The sequence below is a fragment of the Drosophila nasuta genome, chromosome 3 (assembly GCF_023558535.2).
Source record: "Drosophila nasuta strain 15112-1781.00 chromosome 3, ASM2355853v1, whole genome shotgun sequence".
In the NCBI taxonomy this organism is placed as follows: Eukaryota; Metazoa; Arthropoda; class Insecta; order Diptera; family Drosophilidae; genus Drosophila; species Drosophila nasuta.
Genome location: NC_083457.1, coordinates 38,531,170 through 38,550,837, shown reverse-complemented (window position 1 = coordinate 38,550,837; position 19,668 = coordinate 38,531,170). Strand labels below are relative to the sequence as shown.

Below are 19,668 nucleotides of genomic sequence, written 5' to 3'. Positions count from 1 at the left end.
TAAATGACTGAGACGTCAGATAAAAAACATTGATTATAAATTGCAATCTCTAGGCTTTTTTCTAACAAAGCAAAAGCCAGTATTATTTTTGGCAAAACTTTGGCTTTCTCGATTTTAGATATATTATACAATTTTGAGTCGAAATGCATATTATATAAATATAGCTCATTTTCTCATTAAAGCTAATTTTTCTACTAAGTCAAGAGTAGTTTCCCAAATGCAAAGCTAGATAAATTTACCGTATCGCTATCATAAAACTTGATAATGAAATATACTAAAAAAAATTGGTTACCTAAAGCATAGTAGTAGACAAGAACTTTTTCTTTCCTTCCCTAAACTTGAACCTTTATTTCTTTCCTTCACCAACTTTAAACTCTTCTTCTTCCCAGGTCAAGCTCTTCTGGAAGGAAGTGCGCGAGGACATGATTCCCCAGGTGGTGGGTAAGACCATTTGGGACGAGCTGCCCAATGCCAATGTGGACACCCAAAAGCTAGAGCATCTCTTTGAGTCGCGGGCCAAAGACTTGATGACCAAGGTGCGAATACGTAATATTGTTTATTACTATGTTATGTTATATTAAAATCAGGGCGTCGCAGACTTTTCTTATACTTAAGTGTGAATAATAAGTCCCTTTTTAGCATAGTTTATAGTCTATAGTTTTAGTTTAAATGTTGCATAACAATATTTTTGCGAATGATATTTGTATTCTTTTCCCATTTATTTCTGGACATGTTGTAATAATTTTCTCTAAATGTCAACCGGTCTGTTTGCGGATAAATCTACACATACTATAAATGTTGTGCTAAACCCAAAAAAAACAAATATTCATATATATATATATATATAATTTTCCAAAAATGTTTCCAAATGTTTTTAGGAGGTGAGTGCAATTATGTTATTACACTTTTACTCGCTCTTTTTCTCTCTTTCACTCTCTTTGTTTTTCACTCTGTCTCTCGTTGTTTTTGTCTCTCTATCACTCTACCACTTTTTATGTGTACTTCTCTCGCGGTTTATGTCACTCCCCACGATCGGTGTTGGTTTATGTTATACTCACAAGAAAAACACAAAAATACACAAAACCTAAATACACAATCCACAAACTGCAGTTTAAATTCTGCAATTTTATAGTACACAGTTTACAGTCTTCAGCAATACAATATCATTATTTGACAGCATAGTTTTTTGTTCTGTTTCGTTAGACACACATTGTGTACACTGTTCCCGTTCCCCCACTCCCCCATATCTCTATGTTTTCTCTCACTGTTTCACTCCCCCAATCTCTTGTAAAATTCCCTTTATTAACGCTTATTCTCCCATCAGAAACAACAAGAGCTGAACAAAAGCAAAGAGATCATCGTGCTGGATCACAAACGCTCCAATGCCATCAACATTGCAATGACCAAGTTGCCACTGCCGTGTGCCATCAAAACTGCGATTCTCAAGATGGACGCCACCGTGGTCACCCGTGAGGGCATCGACAAGCTGTTGAACATGTTGCCCTCGGATGAGGAACGTGACAAGATTCAGGAGGCACAGATGTCCAATCCAGAGCTGCAGCTGGGCAAAGCTGAACAATTTCTGCTGACACTTGCTTCCATTTCAGAGCTGGGCGCACGTCTGAAACTCTGGGCCTTCCGCTTGGACTTTGACAATTGCGAGGTATGTTTACATCTTTTCCCAATTTGATATCTTAAATTCACACTTTAGTTTCCTTCCTTTGCAGAAAGAGATCGCTGAACCTCTAATGGATCTCAAGCACGGCATTGAGATATTGCGTCAGAATCGCACTTTCCACTGCATTCTCTCCACACTTCTTTCGGTGGGCATCTTCTTGAATGGCGCCCCTGTGAAGGGCTTTCAAATCGAGTATCTGGCCAAGGTGCCCGAGGTCAAGGACACCGTGCACAAGCACTCGCTGTTGCATCATCTCTGCCACATGGTGATGGAATCGAGCAGCGATACCAGTGATTTGTACTCTGAAATCGGACCCATTACACGCGCCTCCAAAGCCGATTACGCCGACTTGGCTCACAATTTGACGCAGCTGGAGGCGGAGTGCAAAACTTCGTGGGATCGACTGAAACTCATTGCCAAGCACGATTGTGCGCCGCCTTTAAAGCAGAAACTTGTGGACTTTTTGGCCGATTGTGCCGAGCGTATTATTATACTGCAGATTGTGCATCGTCGTGTAATGAATCGCTATCGCAAGTTCCTCTTGTGGCTGGGCACGCCGCAGATCAGTGTTGCAGACTCGCGACCGAATGAATTCTGTCGCCTGTTGTCGGAGTTTGCCCTAGAGTATCGCACAACGCGGGAGCGTGTGCAGCAGCAGCTGGAGAAGAAGGCCAATCATCGGGAGCGCAACAAGACGCGCGGCAAGCTCATCATTGACATGGCCAAGTTCAAGACCAAAGAGGATGTGGCAGATGCCGAGCTCAAGTGAGTTTTGTAGCTAGAGAAATGAATTAATACTTAGTAGTTGAAGGCTGCCGAAGAAAAGAGTCGATATGTCTATTAAAATGTTCGTCTTTAGAACTCTAAATGCTAGAGCTACAAAATTTACACAGAATAGTTTAATATAAAAACGTCCCTCTAACCGTCTGTCCATCGACTGAAAAGTAAATAACTGATAAATAAATAAAGCTACGTACCAAATTTGGTGGCATTGCTATTTTGTTATCTGCGCAGCTCAAATATGATTTCAAAATGCTGAAATGTTATTATAGGCTGAAGCATTACATTTTGGGCATATCTAAATGAGATAACAATATTAAATGTCGCAAATTTGTGTACTTTACCAAGCATATCACAGTTGAGCACTAGCGACTGTAGTTTTCTATACCCCTTTACTAAATATTCTTATGTTTTTTTAGACAACTTTTGGGCACGCCCAACGCTGATCAGCCGGACGGCACGCTGACCTGGCGTAGAAGACGCGCCGAGCAGTTGCGCTCGCCTATCGCACGCCAGAGCGAGGAACAGTTCACCGATGGCGATGATGAAATACTCGAATCTCTCGTCAAGACCGCCACAAAGACGTCCGGCAATCGGACGACGCCACGTGAGCGCAAACGCACGCGTCATGCGGATCGCAAGTCCTGTAAGTTGTCCTGTCCACGATCGCTTACACATCCCAGCACATTTCCCCCACTCTACACAGCCAGTGTTGGCTAACTCACATTAATGCAGGTGTTGGTTTATCTTTTGGAATACACACAGCGCGCTATGTTTAGTCCACACACACACAAGCACACACTTAAAGATTGGAACAATTATAATTGCTGTTGTAGAAATTATACAAAATTCCAAATTGATAGCAACAATTTCCCAACATTTTCTCAAGTCCCATATTTACAAATGGCTTTTTGAGTTCATGCTCGCTTACAAGAATCGGTTGCTTATGATTCGGTTTTAATTTTTATTGTTTCTTTATTACCATTAACGCACCCACCAAAAAAATAAAAAAAAAAACAACCAACCAATTGAACCAACCAATCAACCAAACAATCAATCAATCAATCAAATACCGAAGTGAAACGCAGCCGCACGCGCGAAGGATTCACAATTGAAAGAGCACCATCGCCATAACAGGCGTAACCGTTACCGTAACCGTTAGCATAACCGTTAACCGTTACCGAAAAGAACAGCCAACTGTTTTTTAGGTCTTTAACTTTTTGGTTAGTGTTCACTTATCTTTTTTTTGTTCGTATTATTATATTGAACCTATATCAATTCAATATGATATTTTTTTGCTTTTTGCTTAAGTTATGTTTTCTATATTCCATTTTTTCCGTTTGAGTTTCATTTGTTCTCCAGTCCAGATTTTGGCAGCTTGAATTATAGAAATTACGAAACTGGTCTGCAAATGGAACTGGAAAATTTCATGTTTGTTATATGCGCGCCTGGCTCGATGCCCTTGTTTATAAAGTTGATTTGTTTGTCTACGAGAGAGCATGTTGATCTCTAACACAAAAGTTTTCCAAAGTGCAACAAGAAATACACGCTACTAAAACCGCATGCTTTTGCCACTGAAAAAAGCCGACAAAGACTCTTCCCTTAACATGTTGCAAAATGTTTGAAATGAAATATTGAAATTGATTAATTAACTTTGTTGTCTTCGATTTTATAGTGCGTCGCACGCTGAAGAACGGTCTTACTGACGAGGAGAAACAGCATGTGGCGGCCCTAATACAAACCTATTAGAGCTAAGGAAGCTTCCTCTATATTTTCCTCATCTCCCCTCAAACATTTCCCATGATCCTCAATCAACGCCCAGTGACGTCACAAGTCGGGACTTTGCGTGCGCACAGACTGAAAATTGGCGATCTCACAACACTAAAGCAGTCGGAACTGGAACCAGTATCGTACCGGAACTGAAACTGTTAATTTGGAACTGCAATACTCCCCAAATCTGAAACGAGCAAAACGTGCGCTAAACTACAACGAAAAAGTCCTTACAAAACTCCGCAAAAAAAAAAGTTCTCTTAGTTTTCATTTTGCACTGTTATTCGATATTTTGTTTTTACTTTTAGCTAAGTATTAAAATTAATCATATATTATATGCATAACAATCACAACAAAAACCTACAAAAATCAACTGTATTAATAGCCAAAACAAATTGAGCTTTAGAATCGGACAAGAGAATTCTAAATGTGTGTGGGGAACATTTTTAATTTGTGCTTTCTAAATTAACTTAAATTAATTATAAACTTAGCCTTAAATTAACTACGAAAATAAATAAAATACATATTTATTAAATGAAACACGCTTAGTAGCCACTTGTGCAAGGTTGTTGCACATAATCGAGGCAAAAGCCGCGATTATCAATATCATTGGGGGCTTCCACGCCATCTGTATGGAAATATAGTCGGAAAGGACGCACGCTGGCTGTAAAGGGAATTAGAAATTAAGTTACTAACTTTATAAGTTAGTTAAACTCTGGCTTACACTGCACTGTTCTGGCCAACATGCCCGCCTCGGCGCTAAAAGTGCCGCCACAAACGCGATCCTCGCAGCCAGGCAGCGGTGGAATGCGATCCGCTGAGCGTATGCAACCGATGAGCAACCAATCACTGATGCAACCACTGCCAGTGGGTACTGCAACACCACCGCCACCACCACCACCCACCATAGTAGGTACTGGATTATTAGAGTTGCCCGATATAGTGAAAGCCCTTGAACGATTGTTCTCAAGATCGGGACACGCATTGTACTGAATACCACAGAAGTTGCGTTCGTTGCGTATGCAAATACTGTAATCCTGATTCGACAGCTGTCTTCCCCCCACTGTGTTGTAGTTAAAGCTGCGCACTCGTCCACTGATCGCTGTGTAGTACTGCAGACAACCCTGATCCGCTCGACTTATGCTGCCGCAATGGATTTGGGTGACGCGAATGCGCCACAGACGCGGAAAACTGCCACTTGTGATAATAGACAGCACAATCGGATTGCTCTGTCCCAGTCCAGCATCAATGTACACTAAATAAATGTGGGAACTTTTTAAGTATAGCTTAAGTTAATAACTCCATTCCTAACTCACTGTGATCGCCTGTAGAACTGCCGCAAATTGTGGGAGTGGGACTGCCACCCGAGATCAGCAGTTGATCCTGATTGCACAGATGATTTGCCGCCTCGGGTGGTGCTATGGAGAACATGTCCAAGTCCAGACGCAACTGACATATGTCCGGATGCAGCTTTTGCACTGTCACCTGACAGCTGCCTGTGCCATCGTAGACATCCGGATGATTCGGATTCACAAAGTACGTGGAGTTCTCACGTATGATGCCGCCGCAGGTTTGAAGAACTGAGAAAATAATTGTGAGATTTACTAGACATCTTAAACATTACTTAAGGCATCTTCGAAGTGTGCAGCAATGGCAGATAAAGTTGCTCTTTTATTAACTTGTTTTCTATTATAACTCCCAAGTTAGGTTGACGTGGGTGTTTCTTATCAATTGTTATGGCTCTTTATATTCACTTAACATTCTCGATGAATATTTTTCGAGCTGGTAAATACAGACAATTTATTTTTAATTTATTTTTAAACTTTACACACAGTTAATTAAGTGCTTAAAGAATAGTAACATATTAAAAAAAAGGGTTTAAACTTTTTTCTGTTATTTTCGAACCCAAAGAAGAGATGACTGTATCATCGGAATTCAAAAATTTAAACGCCATTGTGGTTCCGCGGAATGGAATTAAGAATTCTCATGCGCAAACGATATACGAGTATACAATATGTTTGTATATAGTATATATATAGTATAGTAGTATATAGTATGAATTACAATTTGTAGTAACTGACAACAACAAAAAATTAATAGGCTTCTAAAAATTGTTCTCTTTCTAATTGTAAATAAATTTATGGAACGATAACTAGAAATGTTTACAATGGCATTTTAATATTTCATCGATCAGATAAATGACTGAGTAATTTGCATATGTTGCTTCAACAAAAACACTTTGAAAATATTTGAGCTCACTCTGCGTCACCCTAGTGTAGATGTGAAAGTTTATGGAACTTATAGTTTAACTTAAAGTGCATATTATTACAAATTTGTAGCATCGAATAAAGTTAACAAAATTAAATACGCGATTTAAGTTATGTAGATATTTCAGACCCCCACTCTTCACAAACCACTTTATATTCATATATCGAATATTTTTATATTGTTGAAGTATTCATTGACTTACATATGCAACAGACGCCATAGCCTCCGCCGCAAGGTCCTGCTGGAATTCCATTACGGACGAGGCAATCCTTGCTGGGAATGCAGTTGCCGAACTCGCCTGAAGGAGCCGAACAGCTGCTCGGTCCGATGGGCACAAAGGCAAAGATGGGCAGAACTGTGAACAGTAAAACAAGCTGATGAACAAGAAATTCATCGGGAGTAATCCTCTAAAAGCAGACGCACACTTAGATTCGCGTAAACGCGGCGATGACGAAAACCATTTGCCACCAAAAATCAAATCACGCCAACTGTTTGATTGCGGTTTCGTTGGCACTTTGCCCGCTGCCAGGACAAAACATAATCCACAAAAGATCAGCACACAAATATCCACTTGATTATTCCACATTTTGCGAGTTAAAGATGCGCACGCGTTGCTGCCTCACGCTGTTGTGGCATGCCACTGTCATGGTGTTGACAATTTATTTCGCTCCCAGGTGGGGGAAATAGGTTTAATGACCGCAATTTGTTGACGCTTTGCGCTTTTTAGTTGACGAAAAAAAACATGTGAATTTTAGCTAAAAATATTAATTGCAATAACAAAACGCAGCGGCTGAACAAAAAACAATTAGATGCGCCACCCGAAAACAATCAACAAACGAAAAGTGTAACAATAACAAAACAATAAATGGTAAAAGCAATGCCTATGCCAATGCAGTCATTGGCATTGCGAGGGAAGAAGCAGGGAAGGGGGGAAATGTGCTTCACTCTCATAATACCAAATATTTCACGTTTCGTCAACGTTTGTTGTGCTTCCTGTTGCGAATTTGCCACCTGCCATCTGCCACCTGCCACATCGATTAAATGTTGGGCAAGGCCCGACAGAAATTCGAGCGTGAAAGTGCTGACAAAATTGTTGCAGCGCGTACGCGTAACAGAATTATGTTTAACAATAATAATAGAAATAATAATAAGAGAGTGTGTAGTTAACTAACTACTACCTCATTGCCTCATACGTCTAATTTGATTAACCGTCAAGTTACTTTATGATTTGGGTCAATGTTAGCTAATTTCATTATTTTTATTTTGTAACTTGCCAAAGTCAGACGTCGATTGACATTTTGTAAATCGCGGGTGCGTAATTCTGACCAAGTTTATTGACGCCACAATTTTCAGCTCCTCTCTCGGAAACTTGGCCGAAAAATCCCCACGACAGCTGTGATAACAGTTTAATTTACAATTATTCTTAAGCTTAATAGTAAAATCTCATTTCACGGTCGCTGTTGCTTCCTCGCTTACTACTTACTCATTTCTTTGGAATTGTTTTGTACAGTGAAATGATATTGTCATAAGATTTCGTTTAAGGCTGATCTCGTGCAGAAATGCGTGTGAATTATATTTGGAGGTCTTTTGAGATGAACTTTGGATTAGCATATTTGTCAACATTTAAAAGTTAAACTAGCAAAATAAATATGTTTTGATCATTCGGATAACTTTTATTAAAATAAAAAAAAACTATCAAACAAAATAACTTTTTTTTAATAATATTTTTGATAATTATAATTATAGAATCATTATTATAATAATTAAAATATACAAATATGTTATAAAATCACCTCTTTCGAAAAATTAATGTTAATTTTTTAGCAAATGGTTGATAGTTGATGGTTGTTCTTAACTGTGAGATACTGCTGCCTATTTTGAGTAAAAGCAAAACAGTGCAGAATTACGTTTTAAATATACCAAATAATAAACCGCAAAATATACCAAAGCCCATATTCGGTATATCGATGAAGTACCATAGAAAACGAAACTTACCAAATTATCAGGTAAAACATCTAAACGTAATTTGCCATTCAGCAATATTTTTCCTAAAATTATTATCCGATCTCAGGAATTATAAATACTATTGTTATTATTGTATGTATCAAAATACTCCAATATAGCCTCAAAATTAATTCAATTTGAGTAGCTCAAGGAATAATACATTTTATATTACTGTATTCTAATATTTAAATATAATATTTAAAGAGATTTGGGTTATTAAGATTCATCACAATTTTGAAGCAGATAATTTTATGATTTGCTGGTAAGTTTAAGAGCTTTACAAATTTTTGTGTCCATGAAATATGAACTGTAGATAAGAATTTTATACACACGAGAATTGTCGTTGATTTTTTTTTTTTTAGGATAATACAACATAATATGTAGCAATCAGGAATAAAAAAATTCAAAATATAAATACAAAATTTGGGAAGCAAACAAAATTGAGTACTTAAAATAATAAACTCTCTCTCTCTTTATATATCCATTAATTATTGCACAGAATACATATATTTAAGTTACTCTATTTAATATTTATTTGTTTTCAAATTTGTGTACTATTGTGTTACATTTTTGTTGTGATTTAATCTAGTTTAGGCTGCCACTTGATTGCACTCGAATTTGCCGTTGGGCAATTTGCATTCCTTGACGCAGAATTCGCCGGAATCGATGGAGCAATAAGTGTCCGTGGGGCAAGTGAGAGCATCACCAGTCAACGCTGTGCCGTTGCACATTTGGAAGGTCGTTTGACTGGTGCAGACAAACAGCGAGGAGCCATCGCAAGACCTGCAGTCGACATCTTCATCTGTGCAAACTGGCGAAGCAACTGACTCATCCACGCAGATTATGGCCAAATCCGTGCAGACGTTGCCAGCTCCACAGTACAAAATGCCATTATCAACGGGAGTTGAGTCCATGCAGTATTTAAAGTGCGTTTGATTCACGCAGGCAACGTTGTTTGTCATGCATCGATTGCAGTTGGATTGCGACAAAACGACAGCGAAGAGGCAACCCACCGCAGCCAAAACGAAGAACTAAAAGACAGTTCGAAGTTAAGTAAAGGTAAAGGTATTTTCCAGAGACTTAAAAGCCTGCTTACCAGATTCTGGGAGCGCATAGTATACGTTTTTTTTTTGTTATGTTCAATGCAACGACAGTCGACTGACTAATGGGAAGTTTCAACACACAAGCCACTTTTATAGCATCACTTGGTTGTAAATGTATCTTATCACGCTGCAAGCTTTGGTTTATGCTAGGCTTTGGCTTGAGCAAATACTGAGATGTTTGTCTCCGCTCCACAGTAGCCAACATATTTATGAGTGTCGTAGCATTGAGAGATAATGGCAAAATAGTCAGGCGATCCATAAAGATAATAATCAGAGCACCCAGCATCAGCATTTATAAGGCATTAGCCAACATCCAATTCAGTTCATTTACCAAATAAAAAATGTCGAAGCTGCCACGCAGTGTATTATTTGTGCTACTTTCGCTGCTGCTGCTGCATTGGGGCATCATCATCGTTGATGCCACCTGTGGACATTGCTATGGATCACACGCCTGCATCGATAATAACACCGCCCAGATATGCTTCGATGGCACTCCAAACGCTTCGTATACAATCAAGTGTCCCGACGATACTCCGATATGTACGCAATACGGACAAATGTGCGTCAGCACGGACTTGGGTCTGACGCCCGCCTGTGGCGACACCTCGAACTGTGATCAATGCGACGATGGTCAGACTTATGCCTGCACCACGCGCACCACGTTTGGATTGTGTGCGAATGGCACCGTGGTCAATCCGCAACGTATTACCTGCCCCAGTGGATACTTTTGCTCAGTCTCTGGTGCAAAAGATGGCGTTCCTTGTGTTGCGGGCTGCGAGGCAGCTGATGTGGATGTCTGCGACAGGGAAACGGATTCGAACAGTACCGATACCTCGACAACCACAACAACAACAGCGCCCACAACGGAGAGCACCACGCTGAGCACCGCGGATGACAGCACGGACAGCACTACGGAAAGCAGCACCTCCAGCTCTACTTCGAGCACTGCAGCACCAACGGATGCCACTGCCTTCTGCCAGACCAGCCAGAAAGCTGGACGCTTTGCCATTCCTAATGACACCGTTTGCACGAGGTACGAATTTCAAAATAATTAAATATAGTTCATCTATAACAATTTATCAAAATCAGCTAACACAGTATTAATTACTTATCAATTATCTATTAATATATAATTATCGATTCTTTCAGCTTCATCACTTGCAGCTATAAGGCAAGCGCCTGGGTGGGCGCCATTACGAACTGTCAAGCGGCTAAACCATATTTCCTTGCAACTGATGCATGTGGCACGGTTCGACCAACTCAACCAGGCTGCCTCTAATTCCTATCCTTAATTCATTATTAAAGTGTGAGCACATTAATATAATAATAAATCTACATATGTACAATAAATAAATGTTTTTTTCTTAAACCTAAAATTATTTTGAATTTTATTCAGTATCACATTTGCTTAAACAACTAGTGATCAATTTTATAAACTTCCTTTAACAATTTTCAATTAATTTACATTGGATGTATATTTTCGTTATTTTACAAAAATCTTCTTTCGAATATCTTTTCAAAAAGTCATTAAATTTGGCTGATCAGATTACATTTAAGTCAGTTCAACAAGTCATAAATGTCTCTTACATTTACTTAGAATGTTATTTTATTCTAAATTATTCAAATTATTAAGCTCATTATCTGTAAGTAAAATCAAATAATTAAATAACTTTGAAATAAAACCAGTATTTATTTCCATTTTCAATATAGTAAATTTTAAATTGTTTTTGTAGTTTTGTAGCGGGTTGTATATTTTACTTCGTTTTTTCATAGTAGTTTTTTATATAGATAAATACATTTTTTTTGAATAATTTATACTTCAACATTATTAATAAATCAATTGTGATACAGTTTTTGATTATTCATGTAATTCATTAATTTTGCAAGTAACATTTTTTTGAATATTTTACTTGAATTGTATAATGTATGGTCGCTACAGCGTAAAAATCCGCTTTGCAATTTACTATTTGAGATTTTTTGTTTTTGATTTTTTTTTATTTATACACTCAACTGTTTTATTGCATTTTAGTATTGTATAATTTTTGTATGGTTTTAGTAATGTGTATTTTATCTTTTTGATTTTGTTATACAACATCAAGAATTTCTTAAAGTCCCGAAATTTAATTCGCATCCCAAAGGGTTAAGATAGTTATTCTTAGTTATCATCTAGACACAAATAACTACTTGTCTTTTCGATCTGTTATCTGTTGTCTGCTCTCGTGATAAAAAAATCTTTTTATAGTTCTGTAATCTCAAAATCAACCAAATCAAGGCAACTGAATATTTGCTAATATGTTTCAAATTAAAGTTTTATTAGGTTGTCAAAATTTCGAAGCCCCAAAATCAAAAATAAATTTTTACAATATTCATAAGTAACTATTAAAAAAATATGATACATATTCCTTAGTTTAAAACTGGTTTCCGCTCATATTCGTAGTGGTCAATGGCCGGCATGAATCCGCGTATATCACCGTTATAATAGAACTTTAGAACTTTCAACAAAGTCGCATTCTCTTTGGATAGGCAACATAAAACGGCTAAAGATCGTAAAACAGACGGAGCTCATGGCAATCATGTGGAAAGCCCAAGGTAAATAAAACAATTAGCATACGCAACAAAAATATGAAGAGTAGATAAACAATGAAAATTTCACTAGTTAAGCGGCAAGTTTATAATACGGCAGCCAGAAGATTAACGTACTTTAGTACACACGGAACCTTGACAGTGAGCAGAAGTCAAATTGCGCAAGATCACAAGGATCGCAGACAAAGTCCCTATAAAATGACTACGAAAATTTTAATTTCATTGCAAATTGTGGGACTGGTAAGAAAGTGGAAGAAAGTGTGTGTAAAAGTATAGTATAAAAAGGAAATTATAATTTTGAGCAGCAATACGGAACAGTAAAACGTGACCTATTTGAATCAGCATAAATTTGATAGATCAATTAATATTTGCATGTCCTCTTGTCCTCTTTATTTATTGCAATGTGAACTTTGACGTCAAAAGAAAGTGTAAAAAAATGTGCCAAATATGTCTTTTGTTTTCTAATTTTTATTTAACAAAATATTGTTGTAGTCCACAACCATCGAAAATGTCAAATTCATTCGACTATTTGTCCAGCTGTTTATTTATTTTCTGAAAGGTAGTCCTGTTAGTTTTTAATGTAACTAAATATGAGTCAAAGTGGATGAGTTTTTTGTACTTCACGTAGAAAATCTACAAAATTCAAATCGAAATTTATCGTGTAGTTAAGCAGCCATAGGCTCAACTTCATATTAATGGAAAGTGTGAAAAGCTTGTTTGTTTCTCGAGAATTTTTTGAGAAAACACTTTAGCTGAGCGTACGTGACTTTAATTGACACATTCTGATTATATTGTTTATATTATATGTTTAGATTCTAAAACTCGTTGCTGATATTAAGCTAAATAAATTAAGCAGAAGAAGCTTTATGGCAATAATTTAATAATCCTGCCGGAAAAAAAACATATTTTTCTTATTTATTAATTTTATTTAAAATAAAGTTAGATATACTTAAAATGAACTTAAATGAACGTATTTCTAAAGCAATGGGTGCTAAGATCTTCGGCTTCTTATTTATCAATATTTGCCTTGCTTAAAGCACCGTTCAAATTAGACATCTTCTTTTATTGATACTATAGATGATTTTACATAAATGAATAACCTTTTCAATATCCCTAGCTGGCTATCAGTTGTCTCGTTGGTTGGACTCTCTCCGATTGCAATGTGTGCCAGAGCAATCAAGCCGCCTGCATCAACTCCACATCGTACTACCTGTGCTTCGGAGGTAAGTGCTGCCACTTTAACTGCTTCAAAATGCATTTAACTGCATAACACTTTCTGCTAGATGATGAACCGTATACGGATCAAGTTTACACTTGCCTCGCGGGTTTTCAGTGCAGCAATGCGACTGCCATTTGCATACAAAAGAATGCTCAGCGTCCGCCCAGCTGTGGCGACACCAGCAAGTGTGGACTCTGCAGTGCGCAGAGAAACTACAAGTTTGCCTGCCTCAGCAAAGGCATTTTCCAGCTATGCTACGGCGCCTCACAGCCCACGGGACCCTACGGCCAGTGTCCGACGGGCATGGTGTGTGATGCCACCAGCGATACGGTGTGTGTGGAGGAGACAGCGGGTCAGGAGTACACCTGCGATGTGAACGATGACCTGGTGAGCACCACAGCAGCAACACCAACGAGCACTGATACCACAACGGATACTACTACGGATACTACTACGGATTCTACTACGGAGTCTACTACTGATTCCACCACAGATTCAACTACAGAATCAACTACAGAGACCACCACAGTCCCCACTTCACAGACGGCCACTGAGATCTGCACGGCTAAAGCTAAGAGTGGTCTTTATGAAACTGTGCCACGCGATGCATATTGCAAGCGGTAAGTAAATACTTTATATAATATATATACATATGAATTTTTTTATTTGTAATTAAAAAACCTTATTAGAGTAACACATTACTCAATGAATAAGCTAGAAAAACGTTTTTTATCCAAATAGGATTTGGATCATTCAAATAACTGTTTAAAAAGGTACACAATCATTCTAAACCTTTGCTAATTTTATAGCATGTGGTAAAAAGACTTTTTTATGTCTTAGAAAGAAAATCAATTTGTGCAATTTTATCGACGAGCCTTTTTTGAAGTCAGTGAATAGGTATTATGCTGTGGATTCGGAAGCAATTCAAACTGTAATTTGTGCAGTATAAAGAATAGTATTGACTTATCGAAAACGGTTTATTTCCAGTTTGTACGTGCAGAATATGTATAGCAGACAGTACAGTACCTTAAAAACACATAGAAGTAATTTTATAGAAGACTAGCCAAATATAACCGTATGAGGAGTATTACTAATTGAGTGCTTAGTTAATATCAACATATATTTTATATGTGAACGTGTTTTGAGTTACAAAAAAAGGGTCTACTTAACGCCAGTATATCGAAGAAGAGCTAGGAAAAAAATAATGTTTTGGTCAGATAACAACAGTTTAGTGTTCTCAATATTTGGCTACTTTAAAGAGCATTATTTTAAAAGTGAATTCTGTTTTGTAATTAGAAGCAGATGGATAGATAAGAGTTACTAATAAGATGAGCTCTTAAGAAAAACAGATCTTCTTATTTACACAGTTTAATTTACTCACTTATATATTTGCTTACAGCTACGTCGATTGCTACTACAAAAACGGAAAAGTGATTGCCACGGAGTACAGTTGCACCGACACCTCCTACTTCGAGGCAGCCTCCCAAGCTTGCACCTACATTAAGCCCAGCAATTGTCTCTAAATAAAGCGAAAGTTTAACCAATTCTAATCCAAATCGACACCATTCAAACTCAAGCTGGTCACACTGGCCGAGCAGGTGGAGGGCAGCGTGGAAACGCAAGTTTTACTCGAACTGTTCCAGTAGAGGCTGCCAGGACAAGTATAGCGATGTCCCAGCCAGCTGCCATTCAACAGGAAGCAGTAGATATACTGACGGCAAGTGCTGCTCGGATTGGTGCCCACCGGGAAGTAATCCTGCGTCTGCATCATGGCGCAATAGGCCGAAGGATTGCTCACGGTTGGCGTTGCTGTTGTGGTTGTGGTGGTGCTGCTCGGAGTGTAGCAATTGGAGGGTAAACTAGACACACACAAGTTGGCTGTGGGACTAAAGTACAGCTGGCCGGGACAGGTGTATTTGTGGCCCGTCCAAACGCCATTCAGCAGAAAGCAATCGATGTACTGGCGACACGTGCTCTCCGTATAATCGCCGACCTTAAAGCGGCCAGTTTGTTGCACCGCCGCACAATAGGTGGCAGCATTGCTAGTCGAAGGCGTTGAAGTTGTAGTTGTAGTGGCAGCTGTAGTCGTGGTGGTGGTCGAGTCATCCGCATAGGAGCACGTGGCGCTAACATTGGGAGATAGTCCGCAGATCTGAGAGTCGTTTATGTTGCACACATAGCCATCTGCACAAGTGCCCACGGATGCCTGAGGCGTACTCGTGCCCAGGCAGAGAGCAAAGGTGTTAGTGCTGGTGCAGGCGAAAGTTAAAGTCGAGTCACACGTGTTGCAGTCCTGGCAATCAGCTGTAGAGCTGGCAGTTGCCTCCGGCTCGCACAAGACGCCGCTCGTCCCGCTGACGCAGACATAACCCGTGGGACAATCGTAGGCAACTCCGGTGGGCAAATTATCTGCATCACAGGCTTGTACTTGCGTTGTGGAATAACAGGTTAGATTGTTGACTGTGTTGCAAACGTTGCAGGTGGATTTGGCCAGCGCAACGAGACCCGCAAGCAATAGTAAACGTAGGAAATGGATTGACATCTTCTTGAGTTCTTCTTTTCGACTGTTTGCTAACTCGTGGAGCTGCAAAGTTTAAATAGCCAAACACAATCTGCAGACTAACCTTGTCTCAGCTACTTGTTATTTTTGGCCTAACTTCAATTTAGATAACAAGCAACGGCTCAACCTTGTGCATGGCTATCTTTTTATCTGTCTGTTGATACTATCGCAAAGAAAGTACCCTTGACAATTTTTACACCTTCCACAGTTAGATTAGCCAGCTAATCTATTTATTTAAATGCAGTTTGCATTTGCTTGCCGACTGCAGTTGCATTTCAACATGCTGCCTTTGCTCATCTTTGCAGTTGGCATTCTCAGCGCTCGAGCTGAGTGCAATTCTTGCTCACCAGGCACGAATACAGCCTGCATTTCAGATACAAAGTTTCAATTTTGTGCGGACAATCGTCCTGCTGGACCCATCGGCTCCTGTCCCGTGGGATTCTATTGCACGAGTGAACTGAGTATTTGCCAACCGAGTTCCTCGCTCAAGGCCTGTCGAGATTGTGGACGTTGCAGTCTTGTCCGTCTTTTTGCCTGCCTTGGACCTAGCACTTATTCCTTGTGCTTGGGAACTAGTAGTCCCAGCAATGTAACAAGCAGTTGCAGTCCTGGGTATGTGTGTAACATCAACCTTGTGAATATCTGTGGTAAATCAACTACAACAAGTGCAACATGTCTGGAGGATATTGACACAACCACTAGAGCACCGACTACGGAGACTACGGAGACTGCGGAGACTACGGAGACTACGGAGAGCAGCACTAACTTCGATAGATTTTGGCTTCCATGATCTTCATGTGAAACCCAAGGAAGACATTTAGTGTACAAGTAATTCATAAAATTATTCGGAATATTCAATAAGCAAACATGTTTTAACTTCGTTAAAAGTTCGCATAAAGAGTGATCCAATTATATTTATAACTGTTGTTTGACTTGTCGTAATATAAAGCCAGTTCGAATATACTGCCTTCAATGATTCACTCTTTTTAAGCTTTTCCAAATACAATATGAACATTTTAGTATACATTGTTGTTTTACACCAGTTTCTTCCACTAAGTTCTTGACTCCAGTTCATATCGTACGTATACGTGATATTGTTGATAAGCTTCTTAGAAATCAACAGAGATAAATGTAATTTATCTTTCTGGTGCACGTTGAATAAGGACCATTATCTGTGTGCTCAGTTAATTTCCAATCATGCAAGCAATGTGTAAAATAGATTATGAAGAAAAAATGTGTTCTCTACGATGATATTATTTGTGTTAGCAATGAAGGTTTAGTCTAGTGGAATGAAATTTTTGTAAAGCTGAGCTTTATTCCCATTTATTGAACTACAAAAATTGTAAAAAGGTGCATTCATTTTTTTTATACAATTTTAGTTTTGTCCGAGATACAGTTTGCATTTTTTTAAAAGCAGATATGAGGAAATTTTTAGTTACCCCTAAAAGTATGTAACAAAAAATTATTATTCACCATATGCATACGTACAAAATTATTGTTGCCTACTTTTCAGCTGAGCTAACTCTTATACTCATGCATAGCAATTATGTAGTCAAATTTATTTGTAGTAGTAGTGTTTACGTTTATATTATTCAAGACTTATGACATTGCCTTATGACATTGCCTTATAAATTGGCCTATGCAAACGAAAAGTTTTTATGAGTATTACAACGTGATTTTCATACAATTTCTAGATAAGATTAAAGCAGTTATTTAATGCAAGCTAAAATGTAATGGCCTGACATTTGCAACTGCAGTGGGAAACAAAGATGTTGCGTTTGGAGCTGTTGCTGCTGCTGCTGCTAGGAATCGCAGTCCTTCGTTGCCAGGCGGACTGCAATACTTGCGCTTCGCCTTCAAACATTGCCTGCGTCTCGGACACACAATTTCAGTTCTGCTCAGGTAATGTGCTAATCGAGCCAGTCAACAATTGCCCCGATGGCACCTACTGCACTGCCGAATCAGCCATTTGCCAGTCGGACATCGCACTCAAGGCGTGCACTGGTTGTGCCCAGTGCAACGATCAACTGAGTTTCGCCTGTCTAGGCGTAAGGACATTCGCTCTGTGCTTGGGCACGAATACGCCATCGAATATCACAGGCAGCTGTACGGCGAACTATGTCTGCAATCGTGATAACCCCAACATCTGCAGCAGTGCTGCACTTGGCTCTACGGCCACTTGTCCGCTGGCTGATGATGATTTGCAAACAACAGTTTATCCCAATGTTGTCGTGACACCCAACGAATATTGTCGCAACGTGCAGAGAGCGGGACGTTTTCCCTATGGCAACACTTTGGACACCACGTGCCATCAGTGAGTAGTGAAATGGCTGTGAGCGCATATAATTTGTTTACCCTTCTCCCCCACTTCTGTTGTTCTCAGGTACATCCTTTGCTTCCAGAGCAATAGTGTTTGGTATGGTGGACTCTACAATTGTCCCGGCTCAACCTATTTCCAGGCCACAATTCAATCTTGCAACACCACGATTCCTTCCTACTGCACCTCGGCTGTTCGCAGTTTGCAAGTTCGCAATCTGCTGCTGCTTTGAAGGCCTTCAAAAATCTAGTTAATTACTTGCTATTTCGCTGTTGCTTTAATTAAATAAATTCGTAGCGAGAGCATGAGCAATTTATTAATAGGCATTATTCATAATTCTTTTGCCTTGGCCTAAGTGTTTCAATAACTTTTCGGAAAACATTCTTAGCACGCCTAAATATCTTTTCATTTTTTTTTGGTTTTTTTTTGTTGGTTTGATATGTTTTCCAAACGTTTAGTGGTCAGAGAGTGAGGAACGCCTACAGCGAGATTATCACATTGTCATGGATATTTATAGTCTGGGATACCTATAAATCGGCGCATTAGACGGCGTGTTGTCAACAATATTATGCCTAAAATTAAATGCGATGTCAATTTGTAAGCCAAAATCTGCTGACTTTGCCTGCCAAAACCACAAAACATGGCCACTTGCCCCCCACCTGAGAGACTAGCCTGCCACTCAATTGAATTGCATATTGAAAGCAACGAGAGGGGGAGAAGCGAGGGAATTGCATGCTGGTTGTGTTCGCACATTCGAGGCGTGTGAAATCGAAACCATTGAAATTGAAAACACTCAATGAAAAGTTTTGTGGCCCAGCCTTGGATTGAATTGCATTTTTCTGGCCTGCCGCAGCCAATAGAGCCTTTCAGCTCCATCCACGTACGTATATGTAGCTTTAGCTCTGGCAAAACTTTTGTGCCCCGTGTGGCCACGTAACTGACCCACATCAATGCCAATGTGGAGAGTGCAAGAAAGTGGAGTCAGAGTTTTTCTCTCCAACATGCAATGCAAAACCACAACACGCACCACTCACGATTCACGACTCACGGTTCACGACACGCGCTCAGCTCTCAGCACTCGTACTTGTATTCGTATGTGAGCTGCCCTCAAACTGCCTGCAACCAATTTTTATGGCATGTGGCAAAAAAAATAGTGGAAAAGTTTTTGGCACAAAAAATACATGGGAGAAATAGAATGAGAGCACATTTTATAATTGTACACGAGCAGTGTTGAGAGTGTGTGTGTTTGCGGCAGGGCCAAAAGTTCAGTTTAGTTTGCCACAGCAGCGCAGCGCATGCAGAAGTTTCAAGGTGGCACTGCCAACACGGCGTATGCGTCATAAATGCCATAACAGGCAGACGCTGTCGCCGCAGTCGAGCCAAAAG

The 19,668-nt window shown here is 39.3% G+C and overlaps 8 protein-coding genes across 9 annotated transcripts in view; 5 read left to right on the top strand and 3 right to left on the bottom strand.

Annotated features, from left to right (window-relative positions):
- The window catches only part of LOC132794359 (uncharacterized), a 50,703-nt gene extending 46,116 nt beyond the window's left edge, over positions 1-4,587 (top strand). The window contains 5 exon segments of the mRNA XM_060804762.1: positions 390-536; positions 1,325-1,663; positions 1,728-2,443; positions 2,878-3,104; positions 4,134-4,587. Of these exon segments, the coding sequence (XP_060660745.1) occupies positions 390-536; positions 1,325-1,663; positions 1,728-2,443; positions 2,878-3,104; positions 4,134-4,207 (1,503 nt within the window). The 3' untranslated portion in view covers positions 4,208-4,587.
- Positions 4,588-4,659: 72 nt separating this feature from the next.
- Positions 4,660-7,106, bottom strand: LOC132794360 (uncharacterized). The gene is made up of 5 exons (XM_060804763.1): positions 6,920-7,106; positions 6,699-6,851; positions 5,545-5,808; positions 4,953-5,483; positions 4,660-4,892 (listed from the first exon to the last, which is right to left on the bottom strand). The coding sequence occupies exons 1-5, from the start codon at positions 7,080-7,082 to the stop codon at positions 4,774-4,776; spliced, it is 1,230 nt and encodes a 409-aa protein (XP_060660746.1). The 5' UTR covers positions 7,083-7,106; the 3' UTR covers positions 4,660-4,773.
- Positions 7,107-8,999: 1,893 nt separating this feature from the next.
- On the bottom strand, positions 9,000-9,654 carry LOC132790262 (uncharacterized). The gene is made up of 2 exons (XM_060798746.1): positions 9,597-9,654; positions 9,000-9,531 (listed from the first exon to the last, which is right to left on the bottom strand). The coding sequence occupies exons 1-2, from the start codon at positions 9,612-9,614 to the stop codon at positions 9,091-9,093; spliced, it is 459 nt and encodes a 152-aa protein (XP_060654729.1). The 5' UTR covers positions 9,615-9,654; the 3' UTR covers positions 9,000-9,090.
- Positions 9,655-9,915: 261 nt separating this feature from the next.
- LOC132790261 (uncharacterized) lies at positions 9,916-10,947 on the top strand. Its single transcript, XM_060798745.1, has 2 exons — positions 9,916-10,636; positions 10,753-10,947. Exons 1-2 carry the CDS (start codon positions 9,945-9,947, stop codon positions 10,880-10,882), a joined length of 822 nt encoding a protein of 273 aa, XP_060654728.1. The 5' UTR covers positions 9,916-9,944; the 3' UTR covers positions 10,883-10,947.
- A 952-nt stretch (positions 10,948-11,899) lies between these two features.
- On the top strand, positions 11,900-14,955 carry LOC132791899 (integumentary mucin C.1). Of its 2 annotated transcripts, none has more exons than XM_060801023.1 (6): positions 11,900-12,053; positions 12,127-12,192; positions 12,260-12,426; positions 13,304-13,409; positions 13,470-14,025; positions 14,805-14,955. In XM_060801023.1, the coding sequence occupies exons 1-6, from the start codon at positions 12,047-12,049 to the stop codon at positions 14,926-14,928; spliced, it is 1,026 nt and encodes a 341-aa protein (XP_060657006.1). In that variant the 5' UTR covers positions 11,900-12,046; the 3' UTR covers positions 14,929-14,955. The 2 variants fall into 2 exon arrangements, with proteins under 2 accessions (XP_060657006.1, XP_060657007.1); XM_060801024.1 differs by having other exon boundaries at positions 11,906-11,975; positions 12,041-12,192.
- Positions 14,952-15,981, bottom strand: LOC132791900 (mucin-5AC). Its single transcript, XM_060801025.1, has one exon. It carries the CDS (start codon positions 15,945-15,947, stop codon positions 14,952-14,954), a length of 996 nt encoding a protein of 331 aa, XP_060657008.1. The 5' UTR covers positions 15,948-15,981.
- Positions 15,982-16,217: 236 nt separating this feature from the next.
- On the top strand, positions 16,218-16,928 carry LOC132791901 (uncharacterized). Its single transcript, XM_060801026.1, has one exon. It carries the CDS (start codon positions 16,246-16,248, stop codon positions 16,753-16,755), a length of 510 nt encoding a protein of 169 aa, XP_060657009.1. The 5' UTR covers positions 16,218-16,245; the 3' UTR covers positions 16,756-16,928.
- A 774-nt stretch (positions 16,929-17,702) lies between these two features.
- Positions 17,703-18,598, top strand: LOC132790408 (uncharacterized). Its single transcript, XM_060798910.1, has 2 exons — positions 17,703-18,279; positions 18,349-18,598. Exons 1-2 carry the CDS (start codon positions 17,735-17,737, stop codon positions 18,512-18,514), a joined length of 711 nt encoding a protein of 236 aa, XP_060654893.1. The 5' UTR covers positions 17,703-17,734; the 3' UTR covers positions 18,515-18,598.
- The last annotated feature ends 1,070 nt before the right edge of the window (positions 18,599-19,668 follow it).

What these genes read in the sequence shown, in the direction of transcription:
- LOC132794360 (XM_060804763.1), bottom strand. Translation starts at nt 7,082, where the DNA reads ATGTGGAATAATCAAGTGGATATTTGTGTGCTGATCTTTTGTGGATTA. An exon ending in CTATGGCGTCTGTTGCATAT is followed by an intron (nt 5,809 to 6,698) that starts GTAAGTCAATGA and finishes TTATTTTCTCAG; the next exon opens with TTCTTCAAACCTGCGGCGGC. An exon ending in CAGTTCTACAGGCGATCACA is followed by an intron (nt 5,484 to 5,544) that starts GTGAGTTAGGAA and finishes ACATTTATTTAG; the next exon opens with TGTACATTGATGCTGGACTG.
- LOC132790261 (XM_060798745.1), top strand. Translation starts at nt 9,945, where the DNA reads ATGTCGAAGCTGCCACGCAGTGTATTATTTGTGCTACTTTCGCTGCTG. An exon ending in AATGACACCGTTTGCACGAG is followed by an intron (nt 10,637 to 10,752) that starts GTACGAATTTCA and finishes CGATTCTTTCAG; the next exon opens with CTTCATCACTTGCAGCTATA.
- LOC132791899 (XM_060801023.1), top strand. An exon ending in GTACTACCTGTGCTTCGGAG is followed by an intron (nt 13,410 to 13,469) that starts GTAAGTGCTGCC and finishes ACTTTCTGCTAG; the next exon opens with ATGATGAACCGTATACGGAT. An exon ending in CGCGATGCATATTGCAAGCG is followed by an intron (nt 14,026 to 14,804) that starts GTAAGTAAATAC and finishes ATTTGCTTACAG; the next exon opens with CTACGTCGATTGCTACTACA.
- LOC132791900 (XM_060801025.1), bottom strand. Translation starts at nt 15,947, where the DNA reads ATGTCAATCCATTTCCTACGTTTACTATTGCTTGCGGGTCTCGTTGCG.
- LOC132791901 (XM_060801026.1), top strand. Translation starts at nt 16,246, where the DNA reads ATGCTGCCTTTGCTCATCTTTGCAGTTGGCATTCTCAGCGCTCGAGCT.
- LOC132790408 (XM_060798910.1), top strand. Translation starts at nt 17,735, where the DNA reads ATGTTGCGTTTGGAGCTGTTGCTGCTGCTGCTGCTAGGAATCGCAGTC. An exon ending in TTGGACACCACGTGCCATCA is followed by an intron (nt 18,280 to 18,348) that starts GTGAGTAGTGAA and finishes TGTTGTTCTCAG; the next exon opens with GTACATCCTTTGCTTCCAGA.